Genomic DNA, 25,438 nt, shown 5'->3' with positions numbered 1-25,438 from the left:
ATCTCCCTGACTGCCTGCCCCCCGCCACCTACTTAACAGATCCTGGACTTCTTCACCTCCAGACGTGGGCGTGCCTGCACGCATGGGTACACACACACACACACACACACACGCTCTCTCTCTCCTCTCTGGCTACTCTCTCTCTCTCCTCTGGCTACTGCAGAGCTTTGCCTGGCTCTTCCACCCTCACCCCTGCCGATGCTACCTCGCGATTACTTGACTCTGCTAAAGCGATCCCGTTCTACAGGCCATTCCATCTCCTAATTCCCGCCACCCCCCAACCTGGGAAGGGGGCAACAGAGTTGACAGGAGGGCCTCAGACCCACTGCCCCCACCAGGGAGCTTCTGCTGGGAGGAGGAGAGCGTGGGGGAGATGCCACACCGCGGAGGGAAGTCAGTGAGTCATCCACAACTTTATTATCCACCAGTTTGATTTGTACAATCTTTGCGCTTGGAAGTCCACAACAGAAAGGCCACAGTGTGATGCACCCAATTGACAGAGACCTGTCTTCTCCCCAGCCAGGCCCAGCCAACCCCACAAGCCCTTGTCCTCAGCACATATGGAGCCTTCCAGGTGCCCTCCAAGAGTCCCCATCGCTCTGTGGCTGCCCACAGGAGTCGCATCAACCCACAGGGCCACAGAGGACCTGATAGATTCAGGCTGAGCCCCGCCCCCCATCCACCTCCCACTGAGGGGTCCAGAGCCTCCAGACCCGTGGTCTTTCCAAAGGGTGGGTCGTGGGCTGCAGCCACAGCCTGGGGGTGCGTGCTCTCCAGGGACTCCTTCCAACAAGCAGGTGCCAAGCAGAGCACCAAAGAGGGCTTGGGAGTGACTGCACTTGTGTGCCTGTCTGGGCAACCTAGAGTCTGTCTGTGCCTGACACCCTCTGACAGTTCTGGAGTGCAAACGTGTAGCTGTGAGGGTGTGTGAGTGAGTGTGTGTGTGTGTACATAGCCACAGCTGCTAGCAGAAGTTCTAATTAGAGAAACAAGAACATTCAGTGTAAAGTTTAATTTTAGAGATTAATTAATTTTCTGGTTTTCGTTTTCCCTGGCAATCAATAAAGCTACCAAGAAAATAGACCAAAGAATCGGTTTCTCTCTAAGTCTGTGCGTGTGTGGAAGGTGAGGCTGTCTGTGTAAGGAGACCTAGGCAGAAATGGTCGATACAAGCAAAAATCATAATAGGGGGCCCCCTGTCCCCTCCTCCTAGCTCAGGCTCCATCTCAGGAATGGGCCTGAGGGAGAAGGAACAGTCTCTCTCCCTCCTTGGAGCCATAAAGTGGCCAAGCTGCCTTCACACAAGGGCATGACATCCCAGTGCCAGCTGGCCGAGAACTGGGGCCTGCAGCCACAGCTCACCACCTGGACCTCACAGATGTCCGTTCAGAGGAAAGAGGGGTACTCCAACTACCAGGGCCCCAAGGAGCATAGACTCGGGGTCCAGGCAGGTTCAGTGCTGGCAGGCAGGTGACCACGGCTGCCCAGGGAAACCTAGTGGGCAACTGTTCCCTCCTGCCCAAGCCTGCCCTTCTCCCGCCTCTGCCTTCCCACTCAGCCATCTCCACAGGAAAGTAAAGCTCAACCCCAGTGGGCCATGAGCCGTGGTGTCCCCACAATCTGTACCTCCCAAGTCCCCCAGGGAAGGGGGAAGGGGAGCCAGAGGAGATGTTGCATAGGTTGCAGTCATGCCCTTGGCAGGTGTAGGCCTGGCTAGGCTGGAGGAAGATGGGAGAGGAGGCTGAAGGAGGGGAAGGAGGAGCTCGGATGGCTCAGGCAAAGTGAGGAGCATCGGGGTGAGCGATGTTGGTGGCCCAAAGGGTTATCCTCTCCAGCTTGACATGGGAGCTCAATCCCTGGGCACTGAGTCCGCTGGGAAAACTTTAGCCAGGGGAGTCAGAAGGGCAGGAGGTTGTACACAGACATGCACACCGAAGCACATCAGGGTGGGAGTGGTGGGGGAGAAAAGGCGGTGTCAGAACTTCAGGAGAACAGGATGTGGGGCCAGCGCCCTTGGGTGGTGGCAGGGTGCCCTTTTGAAGATCCTGGGGCACCCTGCAGGGCTTCAGCTCATGGGATAGGGGAGGACAGAGGGTTGGGCAAGATTTAGAAAATTTCTGCCTCTGACCCTGCCACTGGAATTGAGTATTTCTCCAGTCAGGGCTCGTGAGGACAGCCTCAGCCCTGCAGAGGTAATGTGTGGGGACAACCGCTCTTCACACCACCCCCCACAAGTCTGGGGAAGGCGAGGGTCACCCCAGACACCCCCACCTTTGGAGGTCCTTTCCGTCTCCTCCCACTGCCCACTCCCACCTGCTGTGAGAGTGCCCCTTTGTCACCCAGGTCTGTCTCACACTCTTTCCCACCCAGGCGTTCACCTTGACCATCTTTAATGAACGCGGGTGGGGGTATCTCACCCCCCAGAAGGCAGAGCCTCCCAGAACCCAGGTCAGGACGCTGCTGCCAGGAGGCTGCAGCTTAGAGACGGGACTGAGGTCCACACCCTCCACATTTGGCCTCCCTCCTCCCTGGGCAACTGCTCTCCAGCGCCAGCGAGCAGGAGGGGAGGGAGGAGAGTGACGCGCGTGTTGTGTGAGCACAGTCCCTCCAGGACCCACAACTCCAGGGACCCAGCAAGACAAACAGCAGTGGAGGGAGTGGCAGAAAGGAAACCCCGATGTTTGGGGCCAGCGCCAAGAAGAGGAGATAGCAACATTTGCACAGTTTCGAGACGGAGCATCGGGGCTGACCCCTGGCCCCCGCCTCAGACCCACTGAACTCATTAGCTGGGTGGAAGCCAGCCCTGCTGTTCACCAAACCACCGCCCCTCCGTAGAGAGAGGCCCTGGTGGGGCCAGGCAGCGAAGGAAGGAAAGCCCCACTTTCCCTTCCCCACGCTTCTACACCTCCCAAGCTGCACAGCGAGGGCCTCGCCTTTGAGACGGGCCCCACGCGGTGCCCGTGCACAGTCGCCACTAACAGTCAGAAGATCCACTGAAAGGCTGGACGGGAAATCTCGAGTGTGCGAGAGTGCGTGGAGGAAGGGGAGGTGTCCCCCTAGGAACTGAGTGAGGGGCGGGGCTGGAAGAGCCGACTGTGCCCGGGGCGGGAGTTCCCGCCCGTCGGTTTCTTTATGTACAGGAAAGGGGGGGGAGGGTCCGGACCCCATTGGGGTCGGTCCCGCGCCCCCTCGCCTCCCCGCGCCATGCCCAGCACAGCCCTCAGTCACCATCATGACTCCCCCGGCGACACGCCAGGGGCACAGTCCGACGAGGGGCCGGAGGTCACAGTGAGGTCTCTACGCAGGAGCCGTGGCGGTGCAGCGGCCGGTGGCTGTGGCCCAGACACCCCTCCTGCCGGTGCACGATGAGGACCGGGAAGTAGAGGGCGTCGTGGTAGGGCGGCGGCGGCCCGGCCTCCTCCTCGTCGTCGTCCTCGTCGTCCCCCATGCTGGCCTGGCTCGACAGGCGGCAGTCCTGCTCGTGGGGCAGCTCGGCCCGTGACGCTGCCGCCCGCGCCACAGGCAGTCTGCGCTTGAGCCAGAGGCGGTGCCGAGCGAGAGAGCGGTTGCTCCCGGCAGCCTCGGCCCGCCTCGGGCGCCGGGCCGGCCCGCGGGCTGGCGCAGATGCTGAGCGCGCTGCGCGAGAAGATGGACGAGCTGCTGACGGCGCGCTGGCAGTGCTCGCAGCTGCGCGGTGACAGCCACGCCGCCGCGCCCGGCCGCCCACCCCCGCCGTAGCCGCCGCGGGCTGCAGCCGCGCCGCCCGCGCAACGCGCCCCCAGCCCCGCCAGGTCCATGAGCACCGCCTCCGAGTAGCTGGGCACCAGCTGCTGGTTGGAGCGGATGTGCCACTCGAGCTCCGTGCTGTCCACCGTGTTGACCCGCGGCAGGCGGTGCGTGAGCGGGGGCAGCAGCTCGTCGCTGGGGCTCAGGCCGCCGCCCGCGCTGCTCGCCGAGCCCGGGCCCTCCAGGCCGAAGAGCTTCTCCACGTGGTAGTGCGCATAGGCCGTGCGGTACTCGGCCAGCACGCGCAGCGGCCACGACAGCGTGAGCAGCGCCGCGGCCCAGAAGGCCGACGAGCAGGCGTACCAGGGCGGCCGGGCCGGGTCCGGGAAGGCCACCATGAACTCGCGGAAGTCCACGTTCTTGAGGTGCATGCCCTCGCGCGCCTCCATGTAGTCGTCCAGGCCCTCGTTCTCGGCGAAGAAGCGCGCGCGCTGGCACAGGTAGGCGTTCTCGGCCTCCACGCTGGCGAAGCTGAAGCACTTGGTGAAGCGCAGGCGCGTGGCCGGCGCGCCCTCCAGCCCCACCAGCGCCTTGGACACGTCGCGGACGCCGCAGCGCGCGTAGTCGAACTCGGCCTCCGCCACGTGCGTGTTGACGCGCTCATGGTAGACCTGCGGCGCCGGGGAGGGCGGCGGGAGTCGCTTCTGTCGGCTCACCCTCGTCCGCCCCATCGCCGCTCTTGCTGCCCGCTCAAACCCTAGGCTGCCCCGCTTTAGAGCCCGCTCGGAGCCGGGCACCATCTTATCATCGGCTTTACAGGGTCACGCAGGCCCTCAGCGTCCTCCGTTACGGGCTGGAGCTCGGACCTACCGGTGTGCATGCTAATTGTCATGAAGCGCTGCCTCGTCAGGGGGTCAGGTGCTGGCGGTGAACCGCCCATCGTCGGGCTTGCCCAGCCTTTTTGCCCTGTCTCCCAAGTCCCCCGCTGCCCCTTCTTCCCCTTTTACAGTGTGTTCCCCAGTGGGCGGAGGAGCGCCCTGTCCACCGGTCTTTGTCTCTGGTCTCCCTGTTCCCACCTTAGCTCTCACCCAGCCCCCTCCCCGATTTCTCACAGGCCCCAGGCTTCCGTTTACCCATCCCAATACTGAGACAGAGGTCGCCCTCCACTGAGAAAATATCTTCTCCCAGGGCTCTAATAAGGCCCAATCCTGGCGGGTCCAGGAAGTGCTAATTAGCCCCCACCCCCACCTCTCCATGGGGCCTCCCGCGCCTACGTCCATCTCTTTGCCAGCCGACTCCCACCTCTGGGAGCCTTGGACTTGGGATCCAGGGCCCTAGGTTTGAGTCTAGCACTACCGCTTAGAAGCTGCAGACCTCGGGCAAGTCACTGAGCTGAGGATTCCTTACCTGTGAAAGAGGACCTGGTAGCAGCCACCTCACTGAACGGGTGAGAGCATGCTGTGAGATAGTGCCTGGGAAGCCATCTCCAACCATTAAGCACTAAGCAGTATAGACCCTGGAGCCAGACTGCCTGGGTTCAAATCCCAGCTCCACCACATACTAGCTGTTTGACTTTGGGCAGGGTACTTAACCTCTCCAGGCCTCAGTTTCCTCATCTGTAAAATGTGGATAGTAGTTACCTACCTCATAGGGTTGTTACGAGGATTAAAGAAATGATTTGGGATTTATAATGTATGTCGGGCAGAGCCTGGCTGCTAGTGTTTGCTGTTATTATCATGGTTGTTACTGCCCTCCTGTTTCCGTGTCCACAAGAGCTCACCGCTGCCTGTGCTCCTCCCCCTGGGGGCAGTCAGTCAGGGTCCCAGCACCCCCCTCCCATCTGGACTGGCCTGTGCTCCCCTCCAGCCCCTCACCTGGGTGGTGGTGTAGGCGTCTCCATTGCGGTATCGGGTGACCTGGCGGGTGCGGCGGACATAGTGGTAGCTGATGGCCTTCCACCAGATACAGGGCGTGGCCTGCTGCATGCGGCCCACACGCTCCCGCACGCTGCTCACATCAACACGGTGCTGCAGCTCATGGCGGGCTTGGCAATGCCAACACTCCACCAGGTAGACGGCGTACAGCATGAGCAGGAAGGCCAGGGGGATGTAGACATAGCCGTTGGAGCAGGGGCTGTCGTGGTACATGAGGCTGTTGCCCTGGTAGGCGCTGCTGAAGGTGAGGCGGGTCACCGTGGTTACGTGGCACCAGGCCACGGCCCCCAGACAGCCGTACATGAGCAGCGAGAGCAGCAGGCACTTCCAGTGGGACTCACGGCAGAGGGACTTGGTGAAAGAGGGCTGGATGGGACGCTGCTGCTCAGATGGGCAGGGGAAGGTCCGAGATGAACGGGGAGTGAGACGGAGTGGCGGGACCCGGCACAGAGATGGACGGAGGGGTGGAAGCCAGCATCAGAGATGACAGGCAGACAGGGACGCGGAGAGAAAAGGTAAGACCGAGATGGGAGCCGAGGACCAAAGATAAATGCAGAAATGACCCAGAGTGAGCCACAAGGACAGGAAAAGAGACCAGAACGCCAGTACAGGAAAGTGCAGAGAGAGACAGACACCCCAAAAGGCAGAGAAGGATCAGAGCCAGAGATGGAGGGAGGAGGCCCAGGTGGCAGAGAAGACACAGACGGATAGGATGGCACCCAGAGAAAGAGAGTCCAAAGACAGACATAAAGATGGCCATGAAACAGGAGGTGTGGATGGGGAAGACAAGGGAGGACAGATAGGCATCAGCGAAGGCAGGTCCCCAGCCAGGACTCCTTCCAGGTGTTCCAGGAAAGCGGGGAGGGACCCACTGACATCACCTTCCCACTGAACAGGTGGGGCCCTCACACCTTCCCGATTCTTTGAATCCTGGGTTCTGCAGGAGCCAGTCCTCTTTGACCCATCCACCTCCCCGTCCCTCACAGACAAGTAGTCTCATACCTCCTTTGGAGGGGTGGGGGGGGTTGCCCAGGAAACCCCAAGCTCTGACTCCCCACATTCTGACCCCGAGGCCTCCTGTAAGTCTCCTTCCTGGACCCTAACATCCTTCCCGTGTTCTAAGTTGAGAGGGAGAGGACTGGCATCTCTGAGTAGAAGGCAGTCCAGGAGGAGATATCCAGAAGGGCAGAGGCAAGTGGCTGCGGAGTGGGGATGTGGGACCGGGTTAGGGGGGTAGGAAGGAGGACGTCTGCAGTCCAGTCATTTGTCAAAATGATTCTTGGGGCTTTCTGGGGGCCTGTTAAAGCACTTGGCCCATTCGGTCCCACGGTCGCCCCAGTGAGTTGTTTACACGTGTAGACTGGGTGCTCCTGAGGGCAGGGTCTCATTCTCTGCATCCAGGGTGCCCACCATGGTGCTGGCACCCAGCAGCCAGGATTTTGGGTGGTGGGCTGTGCCTTCCCACTCCTCATCCCTGCTGTCTAGCTTTAGGAACTCCCCCCTCCCACACACACACCCTCCTGCTGAGATCCTGATTTCCTCCAGTTTGCCAGGCCTGACCTGGAGGCTAGCCACAGGAAGGGAGAAAAGGGTGGAAATGAAGGGCACAGTCACAGGCAGCGGGCCCTGAGCCTGGTGTGAAATGAGAGGAAAGATCTGGAAGTGCAGATAGGTAGGTGGGCTAGGCAATAGCACACAGCATATACAAACAAGATTAGGGTACATGTACCTTTCCAGGAGCCTTGTCCTTGGGGGGTGTGCAACGTGTACCTTCGTGTGCCGGCCTGAGGGTGCACGTGTCCCACTGAAAGCACAGCTGAAAGGGTCTCTACCTGCAGGTCTGTCCCTGCCCATGTGCTTCTGCCCTAGTGCGGTGTGTACACTGTGTGCACAAGTGTGCACGGGCGATGGGGGAGGGGAGCAGTGCTACTGGTACCTTCCTCAGTCTCTTTGTTTCCAGGTTAAGAGGACTGAAGAACAGGGCCCCCAACTAGGGATATGCTTATTTCCAACACTCTGAAGGATTCCTGGGCTCAGGGCCCCCCTGGGAGTGGGGAAGCTGCATGGACGTTGGGAGAGAGAGGTGCACTCACAACCTCCTAGTGACCCCAGGGGGAATCTCCTCTGTACACATTTGACCTTCTCAGGACCACAGCTCAGGTACCACCACCATTTCCCCATGGTACTCTCCTGCCTCTGCAGCCCCTCCAAGTCGCCCTTCCTGGCCTTCAAGATTGCATCCCCTCAGCGAAACAGGATTCCTGCCACGGTCCCCACCCCATCCGCCCGGGGTCCGCGAGGCTCCGCCCCTAGGCCCCTCCCCCTGCCCAGGACCCCCGAGCCCCGCCCCCGGCGCAGCCCCTTCCCCGCCACGGCGGACATCTCCGGCCGCCGGTGGGGGCATCGGCGCGGGACTGCGGCTGCAGCGGCAGACTCGGGGTGCGGGGCGCCGGCCGCGCTGCGGCGGAACCGGCGGGGGCCGCGCGCCGCGGGGGATGGGGGGCCAGGCTACGGCCGCGCCCGGGGAAGGGGCGCCGCCTGTTCTCACCTCCTCTCGGGCGGGGCCCTCGGCCGCCGCCGCCGCCGCCGTGGGCTCCTCCGGGACCCCGGGGCCGCCACTTCCGCCGCCGCCGCCGGCGCTCTCTCCCGCGCCCGAGCCAGGGGGGGACATGGCGTAGAGGGGGTGCGTCGAGCTCAGGGCTGCCCGGGGGGCTGCCGGGGGCCGAGGGCATCCTGCGCGGGCCCTGGGGAAGGGGCGGGAGGGGGCGGGGCCCTCGCTGCTCCCCACCCCCCGCTGGGGGGAGGGGGCCTGGAAAGGGCACCGGGGGTAGGGGGCTTAGGGGCTGGGGGTGGGGAGGCGGGCTGGGGGGCCGGGCCGGGGGGGCCGGGGCCGGGGGCGGGTGTCACCTTGAGGCCCTCGCGGCGCCGCTCCGCCTCCCGCCCGCTCCCGCCGCCGCCTTTTGTCTGAGCCGAGCTGGAGCCAGCGCGCCCCACCTCTTCCTCCCAGCGCAGGAGCCCCGCCCCCGGCCCCCCAAACTCCGCCTTCCCCAAGACTACCTAATAGCCACCCCCCAAAGAGAAGAAGCAACAGGGGCTCCCCGCACCCCTTCCCCACTCCCAGTCTTTCTCACCGCACCACCACCACCCCCTTCCTGGGAAGATCTTTGCCGCAACTCCTTCCGTCCCTTCTCTGCGGAGTGGGCACCAGTGGTTCAGCCAACATCCCTCCCCATCGTTGGTTCCTGCAAGTTCCTGGGGCCGCGGGTGGGGAAAGGAAATTGAGTCTTGGAACCCTAGGGAAGATCCTTATTCCCAGTTGGCTGGTAACGGGTTAAGGCGGGAGCCAGCCTTCAGAGGCCAGACCCAAGTGAACAGAGAGGGAATCGGATGAAAGGGAAAGGATTGGAGCGAGATGTGAGAAAGGACTACCAGAGGGCAGAGGGGAGGACATTGGAATCAGCCTTCACAGAGCCATTTTCCTTCCCTAGAGGAACAGCCCCAAAGAAGCAATGAAGCATGTACATTGACCTAGGCTGGAGATCAGGAAGCCTGAGTTCTAATTCTTAATCCTGGCTCTGCCATTAAGGGGTGGCGTGACCTTGGGCAAGTGCCTTCCCCTCTTTAAGCCTTAGTTTCCTCATCTGTGCATTGAAAAAGTTGCCTGGACGATCTCTAAGCCTCCGCCCTTCTTCTGTGGGTGTAGGAGGCAAAGTCATAGACCCCAGGCCAGGCTGAGTGACTGCAAGTAGCCTGCCCCTTCCTGCCATCCACCCCCACTGCTTTTCCCTGTACTGCCTGGGACGGGCAGAAAGAAAACTGACATGCATTCATTCATTCCTGGATGCATCCATTCAATAAACAGGCATTAGGTACCTACTGTGTACCCTGTTCAGAAATGAAACATACAACAGTCTACCCTCAAAGCGCACAAAGTCTAATGGGGAGGGGCACTAATCATTATGATAAATAGTATAAAGGCTATGCATATTCAATCTGTTTCTGCACTGTGAAATCCTACTTTGTGCCCCGTCCTGTGTTAGAGTCTCTGACATATAGTAACTGGTCCCCTATTTACCCACGAGGAACTGATGAGGTTATGGGACATCGGTGAGGTGAGGTGAGGTGGAGTCCGGAGCTGACGACCAAGAAAGAATTCTTGAGACATCTTTGGTGCAAAATGGTGATATATTAAAGCACGGGGACAGGACCCATGGGCAGAAAGAGCTGCACTGGGGTCATGAGGAGTGGCCCATTATATACCCTCAAGTTGGGAGGGGGTTAGGGATAGCGTAAGCCTCCAAGGAATTTTGGAAGCAAGGTTTCCAGGACCTGGAGGGGGCTAGCTATTGTTGGGAAAAGGTCATTTATTACCGTCTAATAAAACCTTAGTCATGAGACCCTTCAGATGTGTATCGGTGGGCCATATGATTGGGGGATGATCGCCAAGTGTTTGCTGGGGGGGGGGGGGGGGTTGAGATAAAGGAAGTTTCCAAAGGAAATTTTATATGTTCAAATAGACTTACAGGATCCTGGGGGAGGAGGAGGGTGTCAGGCCAGGACTGCCTTTTGCCCTTAGCAAAGTATTATCACTGAGGCAGTGGAGTCCCTAGAGGAAGGTCACTCGGCCTGTTTCAAGGACTTGTCAATGGGCTGTAGGTAGTAAGGAAATTTAATCATTTTTCTTCTGCCTTTGTTTCCCACATCAGAACCAAGGTATAGGGAGTGTGAGCGATTTACTCAAGGTCACCTGCTAGTACTCACAGAGCTAGTCCTAGAGTCCAGATCTTTTCCATTCCAAAGGCCATGGGGCTGTTTGTGGGTAGGAAGTCAACTTAAGGCAAAGCTTTGGAGAACTGTCTCTGGGCTAGGGGACAAGCTCAGTCATCTGCTGGGGTGCTCACCTGAGGCAGAATATGGCCCCTGCCTCGGTCCCACTCTCCCCCACACACCCGCTCCTGGTCCTGCCTCCGTTTTCCAATTCTCCTCTTTCCAGGCCAAGCTAAGGTGGCTGGCTGGCGGCCTCCTGCTACAGAACCATCCAGCCTGCATGATCCCCCACTGGTCAGTCATGATCCCCCACCGGTCAGTCATTCCATCCTCCAGACCCAAACAGAGGAAGGGTGTGGTCCTGAAGAGGCTGGCCTCTCCCCCATTCTCAGCGCAGAGGAGGAATCTCACTTGGTGGCTCACTCCAGTGTCTCCCACCCGTATTTTTTTACGGGAAGCCCTGCCTCTCAACTAACTCCAACCCCACTTCTGGTCTCAGCCGGTTCCACTTAGTTCAGTCCTCACTGCAGACCACGCAGAGTTCCTAGCCCTGCTCTTTCCTAACCCAGATAGGAGGCTCACACTCCCCATTTAGTTGTTGTGATCTTGCTCCTGTTCCCCACCCCTACTGCCTTCCTGTCTCCACCTCAGGGGGGCTTTGGAGGACAGCTTGCCCAACTCCTTTTGGCCAACCCCAGAGCTCCCAGGAGATAAAGGACCCCTAACAACCCCCTCCATCCACACACATTACCCTTCCTTGGAAGCTCAGGAGAAAGAGGGGTGAAGGGAGGGGGCAAGGAAGGAGCCAGCTGACCAGCTGGTCACCATGGCAACCGGGCCTGTTTCCTGAAGAGGAGACTGGCTGGGGTGGGTGGAAGCTGGGAGTGGGGGCACTACAAAGGGAACCAGAAAAAAAACAGCAGAGAGAAAGAGGACTGGAGGGGCTGAGGAAGCAAAGTCAGGCCCCCGACCATGCTGAGGCCTGAGTCAGAGTCCCCAAGTCATCTTTCCAAATGGTACTGTATGGTCCCTCTCCCCATTCTGAAGGGTCCCCAAGAAGGGCTTCCAGTCAAGAGTGCAGGCAAGGTGCTGGAAGCAGTGAGTGACTCAATGCTGACCTCATGTGGCCAGAAAAGGGGCTGCTACACACCTGTTACGGTTCCGAGCGGGACACGGGACCGAATTGGGATGGATTTTTCCTTAAATTCAGCTCTGTCTGAAGGAAAGCGATGGTCACTGCATACTCTGAGTTCTTGTGTCCTTGCGGTGGGTGCCCCAACTCCTTAGACCTTCATAAAGGAAACAAAGTTTCAGGGAAAATGTTTTTCAGAGTTTGGGATTAGGGACAGGAGAACCCGGCTCTGTCCTTCCTGACTGATCTTGGGCAGTTCAACTCACCTCTCTGGGTTTCAGCTTCCCAACTTTAAGATGGGGATGTGATAGTGCCAGATCTGAGCCCAAGCAGTCTGGGTCTGGAGTTCCCGACTGTATTTTTGCTCTAGCCTTTGAGGATGAGAGAGGAACATGTCAGGGGAGGAAGTTGAGAACATCTGAAATCACACTGACCTCAAGGGAAGGAGATGCCTCAATTTCCTTGGGCTTTCCCCTCATGGCTTCTCACTGCCTCATGCTCAACACATCCTCTCCGCTCTGCTTCTCCACAGGGATGAAGAGCAGTGGGGCATCTCCTCCCATCTGCCCACCACTCTTCTCTCTTGACTCACCCCTCCAAGCACACACACTAGGTACCTCTCTTCTCCCCAGCCCTCTTCCCTTCCCCTCACTCCACTGGGTAGTTGACCCCCCTGTGTGCCCCCATGGCACCCTGTTCTCACTCCTGTCTTGGCACAAGTACTCTGTATTATAATTGCCAGGGAGATTTTTGAAGGCTGGGACCATGGGACATTTTTGAGTGGGGGTGGGGTTAGTGGTTGCTGGTTATTACTGTTACTCGGTTTTGCTTCCAGCAGAAAGACCAATGTCAGGCATATAGGAAAAACCCCATGCATGTTTGTCAAACAGAGGAATAGATGGATGAAGAAAATGAAGTTACCTGGAGGAGGGCAGTAGGAAAGCTGGCTCGTAGCTGTCTACACTCACTCCACCTTCTTTCCGCCAATGCCAGAGATGGAAAAGGGAGGTGTTCTCTTGGGAATGATTGTCTAAGATCATTGCTGCCCCTGGGTTGATGGCACTTGGGGTAGGGGATGAATCATGGGGAATGGGTCGGGGCTCACCATGGGGGTGGAGTTTGCCTACAACCTCCCTAGGCCCTTCAGGCCCAGGGAAAGAAGGGACAGGAAAGGAGGAAAGATGTGCTGGCATTGGGGCTGTGGCTGTGGTGGGGACCTCAGCAGAGCATGGCCCAGCATGTCTGGGGCCTCCCCATCCTGGCCCCACCATGAGGAACTAAACTTCCCTGACGGCTAGGGGTAAGCAGATGTTGTAACCGCCCAGAGCCAGTGTTTCATCCCTGTGAAGAATGACCGCTCTGCTTTTTTAGACAACAAAAAACATGACCACTCTGCAATTTTTTTTTTAACACAACAGCTTGCCTGAGAAAACCCACTTTCAAAAAAACAAAAACAAAGACAAAAAAACATCCTCATGCCCAATTCTATATGATCTGGGAAGTTGATGCAGAAGACCTCTAGCCAGGACCCAAAGAGAGAGCTCTTCCTTTAAAGACAATAGATATCCCCTTTCGTTCCCTACCCAAACTCCTGGGCACCAATAGATGAGAAAACCACAGAAATTGAGAGAAATGGGTAGGAGATAGGAAGCAGTGCTCTCCCTGCAAGATGCCCAGCCTGTGCAGATGATTAATAAATATTCCTTTAAAAACAAACGAAAACGGGCGCCTGGATGGTTCAGTTGGTTAAGCAACTGCTTTCAGCTCAGATCATGATCCCGGGGTCCTGGAATCAAGCCCCTAATTGGGCTCCCTGCCTGGTGGGGAGCCTGCTTCTCCCTGTCCCCCTCCCCCTGCATGTGTTCTCGCTCTCTCTGTGTCAAATAAATAAATAAAAATCTTTAAAAAAATAAAAACGAATAATGAATGAATGGAAAAAATGAAGAAATGGAAGAAAGGAAGGAAAGAAAGAAAATGCATGGAATTAATGAATGAAAAGAAGGGAAAAAAATGAATGAATGGATGGATGGACGGACGGATGAATGAATGAATGAATGAATGAGTGGGTGAATTAACGCACGAGTGACTCAGGACCGGGTAACCCCTGACTCGAAGCCAACCCAGAGGGCGGGGTAAGGGGGATTCCGGAGGGCGGGGCCTCGGTCCGGAAGCGCCTGTCGGGGGCGGGGCCTGAGGGGCGGGGCGAGAGAGCGAGTCCTACTGGGCAGTCCAGCTGCCCTGAGTAGCCGCTGCCGTGGAAGCCTCCGGCGCTCCAAGCCTCGCCCGCGCTTCTCGCCGACCCCTCGGGCTCCCGCAGCCCGGGAAGGAGGCCACTCCCGACCGGGCGCCAGCTCTGCAAGGCGGACCTGCAACCCGGAAAGGCGGCGCGGCGGAGCCTGGAGCCGGATCCTGCTCGGACCTGGCCCCCGCGGGCCGGCACCGCTGGCATGTCGGAGGCGCGGAAGGGGCCGGACGAGACAGATGAGAGCCAGTATGACTCGGGCATCGAGTCTCTGCGCTCTCTGCGCTCCCTGCCCGAGCCCACCCCGGCCCCAGCCTCTGGGCCCTCGGATGGCGGCGGCCCCCAACCCTGGACTCATCCTCCGGGAACAGCCAGGGAGCCACAGGAGAAGGAAGACACAGATGGGGAGCGTGCTGACTCCACCTATGGTTCCTCGTCGCTCACCGAGCCCCTGCCCTTGTTGGGGGGCACGGAGACCGAGAACCCAGCTCCACGCTCGCCGCTCCCCGCCGCGGGGGCGCTGAGCCCTCAGCAGCTGGAAGCACTCACTTACATCTCCGAAGATGGAGACACGTGAGTATGGGGTCTAGGCTGAGACAGGGACCCCTTCCAATCGATGCTAACTCCTGGTCTGCCAGGATCTTCAACAGGCCGGGAACCCACTCTGTGAGGGTACCTCAAGACACCCGCGCTGGAAGGGGCAGTCCCCACTCTCTCTTCCAAACTCCAGACTTCACTCTCAGCCCACTTTTGAGCTCTGGCCAGCCCCGGACCAGAGGCCATGGCATCATCTCTCTGCTTTCCCTTTGGAAGGTGGGCAGAGCTGACAGGGCCCTTACCAGACACCTGGAACCCCAGCTAGCAACTTGGAAAGCTGCCAATAACCCACCCCTTGGAAGTGAAAATTCCCCTGACCAGTCCAAGTTTTTTTTTTTTTTTTTTCCCTTGCTGGGGGAGAGGGCATCCTTGTTTGCTCAATATCTGGGATTCCCAGCCCCTGACCTCAGAATACCCTGTCTCAAGGAACAAAAGGTGCCAGTTACAGGTTGCCAGTGGGGGTCAGGAAGCTAAGGATGGGGGTACTGCCAGGGTGCAGAGCCGAGGCTAGCTCCGAGGAAGAGGGGGTGAGCCAGGCTGGGGCACTCTTGCCCCAGCAGACAGACAAGCGACTGGCGGCCCAGCATACTTCCTTCTCTGCTGCAAAAGGGGAAGTGAGGGCTGGAGTCAGCTTTACCGACACCCTCCACCTCCTGAGCCCCCCAAGTCTCCCTCCCTGTCCTGTCTGATCCCTTTAGTTTACCCTTCCTCTCCCGGGCCCAGGCAGTTGGGGGGCAGGCAGTTGAACCAAGAAGCAGCTTGTGTGGGAGGGACTGGCCAGTTGAAGATTTGCCCCTTAGGAAGAAGAAACACCGTCAGGTGAAGGGGTGGCTGGGATTTGGGGGCGAGAAACAGAGTGGAGTGGGCCGGGGTCCCTGATCAGGGATGCTGGAATGAATGGTGGTGGGGTGGGTAGAGGAGGCCAGAGGTGTTTGTCCTGACCTGCTTTTTGGAGATGGGAAGAGTCCTAATCCTGGGTGGCCTTTGACAAAGACAGCCCGTGGACCCAGTGGGTGGGAAAGGAATGACCCCAGGCCTTTTTGTAACCAGATCACCAGCCTCAGGCCCAGAACCAAGATTTGGGGGGCTCCATGTGGAATACCTATGACTGACCTTTGACCTAGGGATTGAAGACTTCTGACACTGCCGTCCTTTGTTAGCCTCTCCGCTGCTGCAGCCTTTACCTAGTTAGAGACAGGTGTCTATCTAGACTGTGGGGGGGGGGGCAGAGAAGAGGCGGCAAGACTCCCCAGGAGGTCCCTAGGGAGGAGAAGGCACTCTCTTCCCTCAGAGGTGTCTGGCCTGTAGGACTTATGGAAGTGGGAAGAGGAAGTGGGAGGAGGGGAGACAGGGAGAGAGGGAGGTGGCTGCAGGAATGTGACCTAGAGAACAGGCCCTGGCCGAGGGGATTTCCAGAGCGGTTCCTCCCGCCCTCCCTCCGTCACTCTCTCCTGGGCCTCTCCTGCCGCCTGCCACCAAGCCTGCCCTCCTCGTGCCTGAGCAGCCCCCTCCCCAGCCCGGATACGCCTTTACCCAAACTACCCCTTGGGGCAGTTAATGCCCCAAGGCAGCTGTCCTGGCCTAGACCCTCCAGCTCTGGCTTTCGTTTTCCCCACCTGATGTGGGGAAACCCCAGGACTGGAACTTCCCCTCCCAGCTGCCCCCTCCCACCTTAGCAAGAGGCTAAGGCTCTTTGGCCCCCAAGAGACGCACATTTTCTGCACCGCACAGACCTCCCCTTGGAACTGTATGCGGAGTGGAGGGCCTCTGGTCAGGCCCCACCCAGTCTGTGCTGTCTGCAGACTGACCCTCTTGATTCCCCTGTGAAGGGCGGCAGGACAGGATGCCTCGCTGTCTCCAGGCTCCTCTTCCAAGAGCTTCTGTTTTCTCTCCCTTGGAACGTGGAACACTGAGTCGCTGGGAGTGGGGGCACTCCTGCCTCTCAGTCCTCCCTGTTGGGGTTGGCGGAGGTGGGGAGCTCAGCCCCGGAAACCACCTCTGTGCTACCCCAGCAGCTTTCAGTTTGGCTTTGAGCTGCAGCCGGCCTGGCAGGGCCCTGGGGCCAGAGGGGAGTGGGGTGTGGGCAGGCCGAACAGGAAGGACCTTGTCCCATCAGCACCCTGCCCACGCTCCCACTCCGCCAAGGCCCTCCTGAAGGCCAGAGATGGGAACTTGGAGCTCCCAGCCCCAGGATCCCCGGCTTCCCTCACCAACCCTCACTTCCTGGCCCAAACTCTCACTTCCTACACCTGCCCTATGAGTGGCTTCTTGGAGATTGATGTGCTCTTCCTTCTAACCCCAGGACCCCAGGACCCTAGCTCCCTAGCTCCCTATCTAGGGCCTGAGCCCTGACACTAAACGCTGTTCCTGCTGCTTCCCCCTCCCAGGCTGGTCCACCTGGCGGTGATTCACGAGGCCCCAGCTGTGCTGCTCTGTTGCCTGGCTTTGCTGCCCCAGGAGGTCCTGGACATTCAGAACAACCTTTACCAGGTGGGTGGAGAGAGTGGGCTCTGCCCAGATACCTGTACCTGCCCCATTCCTAGCAGCCGCACGAGTATACTGAGGCTATGCACTCCGGAAACCATATGCCGGCCACCGGGATAGAAGCCAATGATACAGACATGAGTAAGACACAGACTCTGCCCACAGGGTGCTCGAGCCTGGGCTAGGGGACTCATGTCAACACCTAATTACATAGCACAGTGACAAGATTATGATAGAGACACATAGCAGCTACTGTGGGATCCAGTGTCTGTAGGGAGCAGCCCGGGAAGGCTTAATATGGGAGGTGGCATCCGCATGGAGGCTTAAAAGAGGAGAATGCCCGGTGGAGGCTGCCTGGTACCTCTGTCTTTCCTCCCGCCTGCCTTTCCTTGTCACCTGGCCCCTGGGGATAACAGGGGGCTCCCTGGGAGGTGGGGGGGGGGGGTAAGACCCCACCCCCATCTGTCCTTTCTCCAGGGGCTGAAGGGACCTGCAAGAAGAGCAGGGGCCCACTTCCCTCACCCTGCCTCCGGAACTGGGGGTCCCAAGAGCTTGGCGGGCGGTGACAGAGGGAAGGGTTTTATAGCATTTCCTTGGAAGACCAGGGCCACAGTCTTTATAAGCTGCCCTCAGAGAAGGTGCTGGCAGCTGCTAATTCCTGGGTCTACCCTAGCATGTCCCCAGAGGTAGGCGTCTGTACATTTGCCCTGTGCCCCTTCATGCCTGCAGACCGCACTCCATCTGGCTGTACATCTGGACCAGCCTGGAGCAGTTCGGGCCCTGGTGCTGAAGGGGGCTAGTCGGGTGCTACAGGATCGACATGGTGACACGGCCCTGCATGTGGCCTGTCAGCGCCAGCACCTGGCTTGTGCCCGCTGCCTGCTGGAGGGGCGGCCAGAGCCAGGCCGAGGACCATCCCACTCCCTGGACCTCCAGCTACAAAACTGGCAAGGTATGGCGGCCTCAGGGACCGTGGGATGAGAAGGGAGCAGGAGATGGACCCCCACTCTCAGGGAAAGGAGGCTCACAGCGTGTCCATCAATGCACCTCCAGTTCCAAGCACATAGGTACTCGGTACATCTTTGCGGAAGGAAGGAAGGAAGGAAGGAAGGAAGGAAGGAAGGAAGGAAGGAAGGAAGGAAGGAAGGAATTTGATTGAGAACTTACTGAGAGCCTGCTGTGTGCAAAAGAGAGAGCCAAACCTTGCCCTCAAGCTATTTAGTTTAACAGATTTCGATGAACTCGTTAATTCATGTGACAAAAATGTACTGAGGGCCTGCTATGTGCCAGACAGTATTCCGGGAGCTGGACTGGTGTCTGTGAACAAAACAGACAATGATGGAGGCCAACAGGAAGCCTAAGCAGGGAGTTTTCTAGCAGGTTAGCAAGCAGCAAGCCCTTTTCAGGAGAGCAGAGTGAGAACTAGAATGTCAGGGATGGGGGGGTGATTTTGAAAGAGAACGGCCAGGGAAACCCTCAAGGAGCAGGGAGTTGGAGCAGAGACTTGAAGGAGGTGAGGGGTGTCACTTTGAATCTAGTTCGGGGAGGGGGGGTCCACACCAGAAAGGAGACAGCAGAGAGGTTAGGGGAGCCCAGGGAAGGGCTGAGGCCTGGGGATCCTGGAGAGCTCTGAAGAAGGTGGTTTTTGGATAGGTCTTGAAGGCAGGGAGAGTTTGAGAGGGGGGGAGGGGAGAGAGAGAAGGGGGGAGGGGTATGTGGGGGGGAGGGTGCGCGTGTATATGGGGTGTCACTCAGCCACCTGACCCCTGAAGCGTGAAAGTTTCAATAACATGACTCTGAAAAAGTGGAAACTTTGAGTTCCTTTCCCCTCAGACTTTTGAGGGGGTTTTTTGGGTTTGTGTTTGAACAGTCCTGTGATCAGAGGCACTGAGTGGGCAGTAAGTCCCTGGGGGCTGAGGGGCAGGGAGGTCCCTGAAAGAGGGGGAGAGGGAGTTGGTGGCTGCTGCTGAGCAGCCCCCCCCCTCACCCCATCCCAGGTCTGGCGTGTCTCCACATTGCCACCCTGCAGAGGAACCGGCCGCTCATGGAACTCCTGCTCCAGAACGGAGCCGACATTGACACGCAGGTGAGGGGCTGTCAGGACCAGCCCGGGGCCTGCGCCACCGCCCTGTCCCGCCCCCGGCCCCCTGCCCAGCGGGCAGACCCGGTGGCCCTCACCTCCTTCTCTGGGCCCGGGCCCAGCATGATGGCTCTCGAGGCCCCCGGCTGACAGCCTCATTCCCCTACAGGAGGGCACGAGTGGGAAGACGGCGCTGCATCTGGCTGTGGAGACCCAGGAGCGGGGTCTGGTACAGTTCCTGCTCCAGGCGGGCGCCCGGGTGGACGCGCGCATGCTCAACGGCTGCACACCCCTGCACCTCGCGGCCGGTCGGGGCCTCAGCAGCATCTCGTCTACTCTGTGCGAGGCAGGCGCCGACTCCCTGCTGCGGAATGTGGAGGACGAGACTCCCCAGGACCTGGCTGAGGATGTAAGAGGCACAGGCTCGGCTCTGCTCGCCAGGATCTCCCAGACCCATAGCAGAGACAGGCCCTGGGGCGGCTGAAAGGGCCGAGGAGCCGGGATTCCGGGGTGCAGTCCACATCCACGACTCTGCCACTCACCCACTGTGGGACCTTGAGCAAGCCTCTGCCCCTCCCTCCACCTGTCTTCTTAGTTGGTCAAGACCAGGGAGCTCCAGCTTGGACTGGAACAGGAGCCCTGCAGTTACAGTGGATCAGTGAGGCTGGCTAGGTGTTAAGACAGGGTGGTGGGGCCTGTGGGAGATCAGAGGCTATGCCCAAGGGTCACTGTACTTGGCTTCAGCAGGTAGTCGCAGAGGAGGAATGTGGGCCCAGTACTTCCGGGTCTTGGAATTTTTTTAAGAGAGATGGAACCTAGATTTCCTGTATATTCTTTCCCATTTTAAAATGTTCAGTGTCAAAAAGTATTCAGGGGCGCCCGGCTGGCTCAGTCAGTAGAGCGTGTGACTCTTGAACTCAGGGTCATGAGTTCAAGCCTCATGTTGGGCCTAGAGCTTACTTAAAAAAAAAAAAAATTCAAAATGTTTCATAAGTACTCCACCCCACTGCCAACAAAAACCCCCAGTCCCATGGGCTAGATCACTTCTGGGGTCCTTGTTGGCTCTGATATTCTGACATTAGCTTAGAGAGTGAGGGCCTGCCTAAGGCTTCAGGGCTCTGCCTAGCCCAGAGGGGCCCCTATTTGGGGGATTAGTAGGAAGATTTGTTCCGAGATGTCCTTCAACTGTCATTTGGTGGAGAGGAAAAGGCCCAATCTGTCTCCCCAGCTCCCTTTCACCATTGCTGCCTTTTTCCCGTGGGCCCTTATCCTGCTTCTCTCCATTCTCTTTCTCAGCCCTTTGCTCTTTTGCCTTTTGATGACCTGAAGATCTCTGGGAAGCCACTGCTGTGTGCTGACTGAAGCCAGGGCAGAGTCTGGGGCCCTGGAGACTCCATCTCTTTCCATCTGGAAGCTGGAGCCATAGCTGCTGCAGTTTGGGCCCAGACAATGTGCCCTCCTGGTGTCCTGGGGACTGCTGAGGCCACAGCCTGGGGCCGGCACAGTCCTGAGCTGAGAGGAGGGATCGCAAGTGAGAGAAGGCCAGTCTGGAAGGAAGACCTTCCTAGGTGGACGGAGATTCTTGAGGACTCCCAAAGCCCGAGGCATCCTGGGCGAAGCCTGTTTGCTTCTAGAAGATGGCAGGGGCTCTCGTTTCTACCCACGTTGGGTCAGCCTTGAAGCTGCCAAGCAGTAGGAAAACATGGACTCTCCCGAGGGAGGAGAGAAACTGAAATCAGCAAGCAGGACCCTGAGGGGTTCCAACCCACTGCTGTTGAGGACTCTTAAACATTGTTGTTTAAAGACTTTACACAGGAGGCCCTGAACTGAGCCTTTGGAGAAGGGGACGTTTCAATAACATGACACTAAAACAGCAGAGACCTTTAAAAAGTCCCCCCCCCCAGAGTTATTTTGCGCACGCGCATGTCTGTGTGCGTTGGGGATTTTTAGATAGGCCTGCCTTGTGACTTTATGGCAGAGACAGAAGGAAATTGCCACCGGAGCAGGGTAGGACCTTGCTAGGTGTGGGGGGTTATGGGGAGAGCTAACAGTCCTCAGGCCTGTCTGTCCATCACAAACCCTTGCCCTTCCTGCGGACACAGATAAATGAGAAGAACCCCCCACCCCACCCCGAGGGTGGTGCTCGTCACTGCCCTGGAGGACCCAGAGAGAAGGGCTAGCCTTGGAGGCTAACACGAGGGAGCTATGGCTTTCTCTGTTTTTCCTTTCATTCCACGCGTTTGAAGTCCCTGTTAGGTGAATATGGTCGTCTGGGTGTGGGGGAATAAACCAACACAATCTCTGGCCACTTGGAGCTTACAGTCTAGTGAATGAGACAGCCATTAAAATCATAAACGTCCAAATAAATAGATAATTACAAGTTGCAGTGGATGCTGTGAAGGAAAAGTAAAGTGAGAACACGAGTCGGTGGAGGGCCCTCCTTCGGGTAGTCGGGGGAGGTCTGTGAGGCGTGTCATCTCAGCCTGGACAGAAGGACGAGTGTCCAGGGGAAGGCCTCTGCTGAGAGGCCCCGGAGGGCGGGCCAGTGGGACTCGGCAGAGGGTGGGTGAGTGGGCGAGGTGGAGGGGCCAGGTCATGCAGAGCCTCGAAGGTCATGGGTGGTTGGTGGACAGAACTGCAGCCCAGCGGAGAAAGGAAGGAGAGAGCTTCCTGTCAGAAAATGGGAAAGGGGTAACGTAAGAGGAAGTGCTTGGGACGCAGAACCACAATGTCCCCGTCCCAAGACGGCAGGGGGCACCACCACCTCCCGGGTTGGTTGTGAGGGCTAAGGGCCAAGGCGAAGCGGGGTCGGGGTGCGCGGCCTGGGGGCTCCCCGCCTCCCCCCGCCCCGTCCGGGGCAGCCCGGCGCCCGGCTCCCGAGCCGCGTCTCCCTCCGGGCCACGCGGGGGCGCTGTGGCCCGCCGGCGGCCCGGGGCGCTGCGTGGTCGCGGCTGGGGGCGGAGGGGCGGCCGCGGGGAGGGAGGCGGGAAGAGCGCGGCACTTCCGCTAGCCGCTCGCTCACTGGCCGCTGCTGGAGGCCGCGTCGGAAGCGGAGGGAGAGCGCGGCCCGGGGACCGCATTCCCCGGCCCCCCTCCGCCCCACGCGGCCCGGACCATGGACGCCAGGTGCGGGGCTAGGGGAGCGGCGGGCCCACGTGACCGAGCCCCCGGGCCACGTGACTGCCGCTGCTGGGCACGGAGGGGCCGGGTGGGGTCCCAGCTGCTGGGCGGCCGGCCCGCGGGGCCCGGAGCCGGCAGGGAGGGAGGCGCGGCGCGGACTCGTGCTCCTGGCGAGGGTCCGGGAGTGTCGGGCGGAGGAGTTGGGAACCCTGGCGCTCCCGGATCCTGGAAGGCGGGGTGGGAGGAGGGGGCGCCGCCTGTGGCCAGAGCGGCCGGCGAGCGCTGGAGGGAACAGAGGGAACCTGTGTGGTCAGAGGGGCGGGTCCGCCCCCGGGGAGGGAGGGAGCCCTGCTTGGCCCGCGCCGCCCCCCGTCCCCCCCGCCCCAGGAGAGAGAGAGGCTCTTTGTCCGGGCTGGGCTGCAGCTGAGGGGGGCGGGGAGACTCCGGGCCCTTCTCCAGTGTAGTCCCCTCTGGAGGGCCGAGTGGATGAGGAACTGCACCCTAACCCTTACGTCCGCTGTCCCCGCAGGTGGTGGGCAGTGGTGGTGCTGGCTGCGCTCCCCTCCCTGGGCGCAGGTGGGGAGACCCCCGAAGCCCCTCCAGAGTCATGGACGCAGCTTTGGTTCTTCCGGTTTTTGGTGAATGCTGCAGGCTACGCCAGCTTTATGGTTCCCGGCTACCTGATGGTGCAGTACTTCAGGCGGAAGAACTACCTGGAGACAGGTGTGTGCGCTAAGGGTGGGTTGGTGTGCTAGGTCCGTTTTATGAGTGCTGACTAGCAGTCCAAATAGGGGTGTGGCTTGGAAAGGGAGGGAGGGGGACCTGCAGGCCCGGCAGCGGGGTAGCTGGCTGCTCTGGGGAAGATGAGGTCTGGACCTTGTGTGCCTTTTTTTAGGCAGGGGTCTCTGCTTCCCCCTGGTGAAAACTTGTGTGTTTGGCAACGAGCCCAAGGCCTCTGACGAGGTTCCTCTGGCTTCCCGGTCGGAGCCGGCAGAGACCACTCCCACTTGGCAGGCCCTGAAGCTGCTCTTCTGTGGTGCGGGGCTGCAGGTAGGTAGGCGGGCGCTGCTTCTCTTCCTGGGTGGGGTCCCGGTGCACAGGGACTGCACGGAACCGAAGTTTTCATCCTACCAGTCCCAACAGTTCCCTGGCTAGTGTGTTATGTGGCCCCTCCTCCCAAGGGTGCACTGTGCCATCATCTTCTTAGAAGTGGTTGGAGGACGTGCTGTCTTTTCCTTCCTTCTTTCCTCTTACCCTCTTTTCTGTGATGTCTTTTGTGCTGCTCCTGCACTTCCCCCTTGCGATGATGTGTCTCATGTAGTGTTAACCCACTGATCGAAGTTTGGGGAAGCCCTTCAGCCTTCCCCGCTACATGTGAGAAGGAGCTAAGATGCTGAGCTCTCGGCACTTGGGCGTGCGCACTGCTACCTGTCCACATGCTGACCTAACAGGTGTCCCATCTTTTAACTCCCTGAATTGACTGAGAATAGATAGGAAGATACCTGGGATGGAGTCGGCTTTAACAGCCCCTTGTGTGGGGCGCACAGGGTCTTCACACACACTGGATTCTCTCCAAGGTGAATGCAAGCTTGGGAGGGGAGACGAGTTACTATGGAGGGACCAAAATACGTCTGCTGTCCTTTAAATCATTTAGATACCTGAGGAGAGGGAAGTTGTCCGGATGCTTTTTTACCCCTTTCCCTTCTCTTGCATCTCTTCTCCCCTGTCCTCGTCCTCCCCCGCCCAGGTGTCCTATCTGACTTGGGGAGTGCTGCAGGAAAGAGTGATGACCCGCAGCTATGGGGCTACCGCCACATCGCCCGGCGAGCGCTTCACGGACTCCCAGTTCCTGGTGCTAATGAACCGCGTGCTGGCGCTGGTGGTCGCCGGCGTCTACTGCACCCTCTGCAAGCAGCCCCGCCACGGGGCCCCCATGTACCGCTACTCCTTTGCCAGCCTGTCCAATGTGCTTAGCAGCTGGTGTCAGTACGAAGCGCTCAAGTTCGTCAGCTTCCCCACCCAGGTGCTGGCCAAGGCCTCCAAGGTGATCCCGGTCATGCTGATGGGCAAGTTGGTGTCTCGGCGCAGCTATGAACACTGGGAATACCTGACAGCCGGCCTCATCTCCATCGGGGTCAGCATGTTTCTGCTGTCCAGCGGACCGGAGCCCCGCAGCTCCCCGGCCACCACGCTGTCGGGCCTCATCCTGCTGGCAGGCTACATTGCCTTCGACAGCTTTACCTCCAACTGGCAGGACGCCCTGTTTGCCTATAAGATGTCTTCGGTGCAGATGATGTTCGGGGTCAACTTCTTCTCCTGCCTCTTCACGGTGGGCTCCCTGCTGGAGCAGGGGGCCCTCCTGGAGGGAACCCGCTTTATGGGGCGACACAGTGAATTCGCCGCGCACGCCCTGCTGCTCTCGGTCTGCTCCGCGTGCGGCCAGCTCTTCATCTTCTACACCATCGGGCAGTTCGGGGCCGCCATCTTCACCATCATCATGACCCTCCGCCAGGCCTTCGCCATCCTCCTCTCCTGCCTTCTTTATGGCCACACTGTCACTGTGGTGGGGGGTCTGGGGGTGGCTGTGGTCTTTGCTGCCCTCCTGCTCAGAGTCTATGCCCGGGGCCGCCTAAAGCAGCGGGGCAAGAAGGCTGTGCCTGTCGAGTCTCCGGTGCAGAAAGTTTGAGGGGCCTGAGGGCTGGAGTGGAACAAGACCCTCACCACGCCAGTTTCCCTCTCCTACTGTAACTTTTGAGGCGGCTGGCTCGGGGGAAGAATGCAGGTTTTTTTCTCAGTATCACCAACCAGCTCCGCAAGTTGGGGTTGAGTCCAAGAGGCAGCCTTCCCCTTTGCCTTAAGTCACCCGTTCTCTAGTAGGGATTCTGAGGACCCGCCTCAGTGCGGAGGGGAGCCGAGAAGGCAGAGGCACCTTCCGAAGCCCCCACCCCCTCCAATTTCTGGAGGTCTTGCCCTGTGGGCTCCACCAACCTCACCTGTGCTTGTCCACTACCCTGAGTAGCCCACCCTTGCAGACGCCCTCCCAGAGACCTACGGTTCTTACTCTGGGGAGAAAAGCACAAGTGTTGTAGGCTCCAAGTGCTGCTTTCCCAGGAGTCCGTGAAAGATGGTGCTGTGCTGGAGGAGGGGGATGGGAGAGCCCTGCCCAGTGACACCACCTTCTCCGCTCCTGGATCCCTAGGCTCTGCTCCAAGAGGCAGTTGCAGGTTTTGGTACTTTGGAAATGTAATTTTGCTCTTATAATTTTATTTTATTAAATTAAATTGCAATGGGCTTAAGTCCTGTGTTTTGGCTCACTCGAGTGTATGCTTTAGGAAGGGGACCAAGAGGATATTATA

The 25,438-nt window shown here is 59.2% G+C and overlaps 3 protein-coding genes across 4 annotated transcripts; 2 read left to right on the top strand and 1 right to left on the bottom strand.

Moving 5' to 3' along the window:
• Nucleotides 1-394: 394 nt before the first annotated feature.
• On the bottom strand, nt 395-8,331 carry TMEM151B (transmembrane protein 151B). The gene is given in 5 exon segments (XM_040643540.1): nt 395-3,469; nt 3,472-3,573; nt 3,576-4,397; nt 5,601-6,041; nt 8,209-8,331. Coding segments are annotated over 5 exon segments (1,674 nt in total). The 3' UTR covers nt 395-3,283.
• Nucleotides 8,332-13,750: 5,419 nt separating this feature from the next.
• NFKBIE (NFKB inhibitor epsilon) lies at nt 13,751-21,270 on the top strand. Its single transcript, XM_008691964.2, has 6 exons — nt 13,751-14,374; nt 16,786-16,888; nt 17,612-17,834; nt 18,880-18,968; nt 19,132-19,371; nt 20,259-21,270. The coding sequence occupies exons 1-6, from the start codon at nt 14,007-14,009 to the stop codon at nt 20,322-20,324; spliced, it is 1,089 nt and encodes a 362-aa protein (XP_008690186.2). The 5' UTR covers nt 13,751-14,006; the 3' UTR covers nt 20,325-21,270.
• Nucleotides 21,271-21,936: 666 nt separating this feature from the next.
• SLC35B2 (solute carrier family 35 member B2) lies at nt 21,937-25,373 on the top strand. Of its 2 annotated transcripts, none has more exons than XM_040643537.1 (4): nt 21,937-22,088; nt 22,612-22,805; nt 22,978-23,132; nt 23,830-25,373. In XM_040643537.1, the coding sequence occupies exons 1-4, from the start codon at nt 22,078-22,080 to the stop codon at nt 24,766-24,768; spliced, it is 1,299 nt and encodes a 432-aa protein (XP_040499471.1). In that variant the 5' UTR covers nt 21,937-22,077; the 3' UTR covers nt 24,769-25,373. The 2 variants fall into 2 exon arrangements, with proteins under 2 accessions (XP_040499471.1, XP_040499472.1); XM_040643538.1 differs by lacking the exon at nt 21,937-22,088 and adding an exon at nt 22,241-22,258.
• Nucleotides 25,374-25,438: the final 65 nt, after the last annotated feature.

The sequence above is a fragment of the Ursus maritimus genome, unplaced genomic scaffold, assembly GCF_017311325.1.
Source record: "Ursus maritimus isolate PB19 unplaced genomic scaffold, ASM1731132v1 scaffold_29, whole genome shotgun sequence".
NCBI classification, from domain to species: Eukaryota; Metazoa; Chordata; class Mammalia; order Carnivora; family Ursidae; genus Ursus; species Ursus maritimus.
This window is presented reverse-complemented; position numbering and strand designations above follow the sequence as displayed.

What these genes read in the sequence shown, in the direction of transcription:
- NFKBIE (XM_008691964.2), top strand. Translation starts at nt 14,007, where the DNA reads ATGTCGGAGGCGCGGAAGGGGCCGGACGAGACAGATGAGAGCCAGTAT. An exon ending in ATCTCCGAAGATGGAGACAC is followed by an intron (nt 14,375 to 16,785) that starts GTGAGTATGGGG and finishes TCCCCCTCCCAG; the next exon opens with GCTGGTCCACCTGGCGGTGA. An exon ending in CCAGCTACAAAACTGGCAAG is followed by an intron (nt 17,835 to 18,879) that starts GTATGGCGGCCT and finishes ACCCCATCCCAG; the next exon opens with GTCTGGCGTGTCTCCACATT.
- SLC35B2 (XM_040643537.1), top strand. An exon ending in GAAGAACTACCTGGAGACAG is followed by an intron (nt 22,806 to 22,977) that starts GTGTGTGCGCTA and finishes GCCTTTTTTTAG; the next exon opens with GCAGGGGTCTCTGCTTCCCC. An exon ending in TCTGTGGTGCGGGGCTGCAG is followed by an intron (nt 23,133 to 23,829) that starts GTAGGTAGGCGG and finishes TCCCCCGCCCAG; the next exon opens with GTGTCCTATCTGACTTGGGG.